The sequence below is a fragment of the Poecilia reticulata genome, chromosome 6 (assembly GCF_904066995.2).
Source record: "Poecilia reticulata chromosome 6, P_reticulata-male-v2, whole genome shotgun sequence".
Classification (NCBI taxonomy): Eukaryota; Metazoa; Chordata; class Actinopteri; order Cyprinodontiformes; family Poeciliidae; genus Poecilia; species Poecilia reticulata.
Window position 1 is genome coordinate 22916270 of NC_088835.1, and position 6000 is coordinate 22922269.

Here is a 6000-nt window from a genome sequence, read left to right on the forward strand (position 1 = left end):
CACTGGCATCCTGCTTCAAAGTGAAGCACCCCTCAATACACAGTGTCCCATCCCCCAATGGACTCCACTCAAGATGTCTGCACAGCTCCAGATAATGTTCAAAGGTTTTCTTTATTCAAGGCACTAACCTAGGAAGCACTATTCTTTTATCGTCTCCTCATTTTTTGTTGAGGTAAAATAAGTGGCATAAGCAGAATAAGCACACTAAAGCAAGATTTACTGAAAAGAACTGCTTATTATACAACCAGAAAAAAAACACAGAGTAGAATTTATTGTGTACATTATTACTTTCAATCTTTCTCATTAAGTTCTTCAGTACAAGTTTCATCTATGGAAGATAATTGCATAATTGGACACATGGAGCGAGGGTTACTGTAATCTGGAGATGTAAGAATCAATCAGTCTATGTCCTCTCTGTCAATTAATACTGTAATGTTTTCCAAGAAATCCACCTATGCATATTTGATTGTAATTGTTGCAACTTAAAGACACAACAACAACAACAAACACATAGACACCACTGTTAGAAAATTTTACAAAACTGTTATGAGAATCTCTTCAGAATGAGAGTAATAACATTATTTAATATCTTGATACACTGTGCAGATACTCTCTCTGCACTGATGAAGACTAACTCACCCAAATGCTTAACGTGGCTGACAAGGCAGAAGAGTTGGACAGCGTGAAGTGTCTCACTCAAGGACACATTGACTGAGACAGACAGAGCTGGGGTCTGAACCAGCAACTCATTGGTTATAAAACAGACTTCCACCACTGTTGCCCACCATGTGAGAAAATGAAATCAACTTCTGCTATCACAAAAGTAATGGAAGATCTAATGTGTTGAAAGACTGAAAGATTGAACTTGATAAGATTTGACAACGGAGGCAAAATGATCAGGCTTTTTCTTTTTTAGCACTTAATGTTTTACAAAATGTCCGTGCAATAATTGTTTACTAATGCACCCCAGGTATCACAATTTCACACTTAGGATGTCAATAATATATTTAACCTATTGAATGGAGTCTCTGCTGTCCGTGCCAACACTCGATAGAGCATAGTATCCATACCAAAGTTTACAAAGAGTTCAAGAAGCACAGCGGGGGAAAAAAGCAGTGCAGAAAATTTAAACAATTGCATGTGATATCACAAAGGCCATCTTTATTAATAATAACAAATCTTGTGTAGCCTTGTGTGGCAAAATAAGAAACTGAAAAATGATTAATGACACTTCAATAAAAACTATTTTGAATGAAAAGCTCAAAACCCATTAAATATGCAGCATGCTTACTGAAGAAAAACAATAAAAATGTTGAATATGTATTCAGCGTTTTTATTGGGCTTACCCAATGTATTCAGTTCATAATTTTTTATTAGGAAACTGCTAAACAGTTTAATGTGCTCCGCAGAGCGACAGAAATCACAAAGCAAAGAAGGCCTGAAGCTCTTCATTCAGCCTGCAGCTTGGATGGTATCTACTTCTAGTGGCCTACGGCCTACGTAATTATAAGTGCTCACTTTTCTACCCTCAGCATATTGGAAATCTCTATAATTTATTAAAGTAAAACTAAGGTTCATCCATCATGGCTGAGAGTGCACTAAAAAGATGGGTGCATTTTCTGGCCAACTGGTAAAAACCTCCTATGTCCTACTGAGTCTAATTTTGTACTCACAAATTCTACTGAAGGTGGCTGTAACATGCAGGAGACACAGGAAGTAACTAAAAATATTACAAGGTAGGAAATTCAAGGCAAGACAATGGTAGGATGATGAACTAAGCCAGGGGCAAATGTGAGAATGGAGCCATTAAAAAAAAGTTTTGGCTGAGAGTCAGAGTGTGATGGAAGAAAAAAGCTCACTGCACTCTGAAAACGGGCTAGGACAAATACAGAAGCAGGACAGAAAGAGACTGGAACACAGAGAGAGAGAATAAAGTGCAGCTTTGAGAATCTATGACCCGCCTCTTACTTTGCATTCCCCAGTCTCAGTGTCCTGATATCCAGAGTTTTTTTTTTTTTTCTCCTTTCCGCTGGCAGGCCATAAAACCTGGAGGGAAGCAACTAAATGTGGAACACACATAAGTAATGTGACCAGTCAGGTGGATTATCTTGCTCGCTTACAGGACGGGGTTTTGGCGGAAAGATAATCAGGATGCCGGACAGTCACGGCAGAGCCGAAGCATTCTCCTGTTTCACTCCGCTCCCTGCTGCCCCTCCATCCACTCCGGTGACGTCAGCTACCCGACTCTGCTGCAAACAGCACACCTGCTGGTATCACAGTCCATCTGGCCCAGCTCCATCACTTGCTCAGCTCTCTAAGCACAAATACAGGTCTGTTTACAACCGAGGCACACTCCCGCAGCACTACAGTAAATTTTGTGTCCGTTTCACCGTGGCTTATTGGGGAGAAGAGGGGCAATTGCAGTATAACCTGTTGACAACATTGCAGTGGCAAGACTTATTAATATCAGCGTTTCATTGTTTGACAGGTGCAAAGATCTATTTGTGATGTGCAGAGCGTCTCTAAGGATGGCTTTTCCCCTTTCTTACAACTAAAAAGCATCAACAAACTGGAACGTTTTTGCTAGAAATTGAAGTGACAGGTCCTCTCACCTGCTTTTTTGTCTAATCGGCACGAACACAGAACCTGCACAGTTATCAAAGCAAGGCTGTCATAGACAAATGGCTCAGGGAAGCATTTTGAAAGATTGCTGGCTTGTTTTAAGTTTCAAAGCAGCATGTTTTCTCTGAGAAAATTCAGTTTTTCTACTTGGTGTTATTAAAAAAAAATAGATAAATAAATGTGACAGCCACACTTCGATGACACATGGTACATTTTGGAAGAATGTAGATTAGCAATGTGCAACTTCAGAGTTATTTTATGGGATTGCCTTTGTCTACTTAGCGTGTGTAACTAATGGAAAGCTGCATGGAAAACTGAATGGACAAACGAAAACCAGTGGCAAATAAACTGACAAAAAATGGGAGACAAATCATTTAAATAAATACGGAATTGCAGGCTTTCATTACACATCAACAACCATCTTAAGGCAACTGGTTTTTAGGTACTATGAAGCAAATTTATGAAGTGATTCAGTACAAACATGGAGAAGAATAATTGACTCTGGTCACACATGACCAAAACCAAACTTTCTAACCTTCTGAAACACAATGTGGTGCGGCTATCTACACATCATTCAGATCACACATGACAGTGGAAGCATCATGCTGAGGGGAATGCTTTTTGTCAGCAGAGAAACCAGTCAGAGTTCATGGAAACACAGCTGGAAATAAATGCAGGACAATCCTGCAAGGGAACCTTTCATAGTATGCAAAAGACTTGGACCGGAAGACAACGACCCAAAACATACAGCAGGGAAACGATCTAGATCAAGACTGAAAATCTTGCGTCAGTACTTAAAAAATTATAACGTGTCTTCTCCACGTTTACCCATTATTTATTTTGTAAATAATGGATATAAACAACAAAATTCTCATTGACGGTTAAAGCAACAGTGGGTAAATGCCTCCCTCCACTGCAGATTTGTAAACACACTGCACTATTTTGGGATGTTTTTGGTGGGAGTTAACGCCAGCATCGTGGCATTCAGGCACTGATCCTCTGTTCAAACACTCGCAGGAGCAGACACAATTGCAGTACTATTCGGTCCTCTGCGGAGCGGTCGACAGGTGACTAACCTGAATGGTGCACGTATATTCCGAATCGTCCAGCAGCCTGACGGTGCAGCTGTATTCCCGCTCCAGATTCCTGAGGCTGCCACTCATGAATCGGCTCAACATCTTCTCCACAGATTCGCCGCTGTGCCTCTGCGTCTACGGGACCAGAACAATAAAAACTCCACACCAGCGTGCAAGTGAATGTCACACCGAGCGCACTCCCCGGTCCCCTAAACGGCCAGCAGCCGCGTATTCAGCCACCATTGTTGTCCCGATTAAGTTTGCTTTGCAGTGGGGGTCCGTGTTGTTAAGCGCAAAATCCAAAGGATGCCCGCATCCAGATCCGGAGCCAGATCCAGGAGGCAGCTCGGGGGATGGTGTGTGTCTGTGGTCGAGCAAAGGATTATCTCAAACCATTCACCGCTGCCACTTCGGCAGGCGGGCGGGTCCCAATGCAAACTGACGTCAAAGTGAGCCAACAGGAGAGTGAGGCGTTTTGTCTGGGTTTTAGGATTATTTCCAATACTGATTTTTTTTTTTTTTTTTCAACGCTGCAGCTTCTCTGACACAGCTATCTGCATAGCCACAATACAGGTTTACAAATCATAAATAGGACCATTCGTTTTTTTGTTTGTGTGTGTTTTTTTTTTTCCTGTACTCATTACACTATTATTTTTAACAGATTCATTCACCCAAGAGAACCAAGACTCTTTTGGGTCGAGATATAAATAAATGATTTTGTGTGGGATCAAAACCATTTTAAAAAAGACATCCTTGTAAGGAGTTACGCGTAAAATAAATGTATTTAAAATAAACTACCAGTTTGATTTTCTGGTTTGCAATAAATCCTCACAAGGTTGACCCCCAAACCCCTGACCTCAGGTGTCTCAGCAATTCATGTTTCTGTGTCACAGAATGAAAATGAAGTGGATTGGTCTGCCACCTGCAGGTCGTACATTGAAGTTGACCTGAAATTGAATGATATCTGTATTGGAGCACACATCAGTCGAATTAATTGTCGTTATATTGTACCTAATTAATGTCACCATGAGGCAACCGTAGATGAATAAGCTGTTTAATAAATTGTGTGCATTATTTTTTTTTCAAAATGTTAATGACGGTTCATTTTTATTAAGTTATCTGGGATAGACAAAGTAGGCGACACACACAAATACTAATACTGTGCCCTACAAAAGTTCCCATTAATAATACAATTGTAGCGAGATATGTTCAGAAAATATTTTTGCAATTGAAAAATAACGCCCGGAAGACTTTCAACCTTCTTGCCGTGACCCGGATTCGAACCGGGGTTGCTGCGGCCACAACGCAGAGTACTAACCACTATACGATCACGGCGAGCTATAGCCAGAGCTGGGGACCGGGACTTCAAATTAGGGTATATGTAGCAACAACGGTCCAACATTGCTGTATGTAAAATATTTTAGAAGCTGTAAAATTAATTCATATCAGTCAGCAGCGTGCACCTCGAAAGTTAATTTGTTTTATTCTGACATGCTGCACATTGCAATAAGAAAGGTAAGTAACTGCTCTTCAAAATAAATTGTAGCTTTACTTCGATTCGCTTCTAGATGAAAGTAAAACTCGTTAATCTTTTGACGCTGTTACCAGATTTTGCAACTTTGTCTAGCTAATGATACATTTAGTAGCCAGATTGCTGCCCAAATATTTCTCTTTCCTGTGAATAAATGCAGTTAATCACTTAGAATATTGTTAAATTATTATACCAAATAATTCGTTCTAAAATAATGACCGTTTTTGCAATAAGTGATTTTGGCATAGAAATCATCCCCTTTTTATTGCCAAGGTGATGTAGGAAAAATTACTTTTGGCAAAAAAATGACTTGGGCCATTTCGACGAATTGTAAGTTGATGATTTTTATCACAGTGTCTTGCAAAAAGTATTTATACTCATTGGAACTTTTTTCACATTTTGTCTCGTCTTTTTCTACAAATGCAAATGATTTAATTGGGATTGGTCTAGTGAACCATTATAGCTGTCTTACTATATTCATTGTCCTTATGTGAACCCTGCCTCAGTCTGTAGTTTTTTTACAACCTCTAAAAAAAACTGCAGGAGTTTATTCTGTATTCAGTTCCCTTCATCTTTTCATCAGCTCTGAACAATTTCACTATATTTCTGCAAAAGCAAAACATTTCTATAGCATAATGCACCATTGCATTTGAGTGCACTAAATTAACAGATTATCTCACCTGATCTGTGGACATCTGCAGTGAGCCTTTTTACTACTTCCCTGGATTAGGTAGATCAGCAGTGGTGGAGAAAGTACTCAAAATATTTACT

General features: G+C 39.8%; 1 protein-coding gene and 1 non-coding gene across 2 annotated transcripts in view; both read right to left on the reverse strand.

Moving 5' to 3' along the window:
* Positions 1 to 4188, reverse strand: part of frmd5a (FERM domain containing 5a) — a 56392-nt gene extending 52204 nt beyond the window's left edge. Inside the window, exon 1 of the mRNA XM_008412326.3 lies at positions 3699 to 4188. Coding sequence (XP_008410548.1) covers positions 3699 to 3800 — 102 coding nt within the window. The 5' untranslated portion in view covers positions 3801 to 4188. The remainder of the gene's footprint in view (positions 1 to 3698) is intronic.
* A 773-nt stretch (positions 4189 to 4961) lies between these two features.
* trnah-gug (transfer RNA histidin (anticodon GUG)) lies at positions 4962 to 5033 on the reverse strand. Its single transcript has one exon. It is a non-coding gene; the product is annotated as a tRNA-His (tRNA).
* Positions 5034 to 6000: the final 967 nt, after the last annotated feature.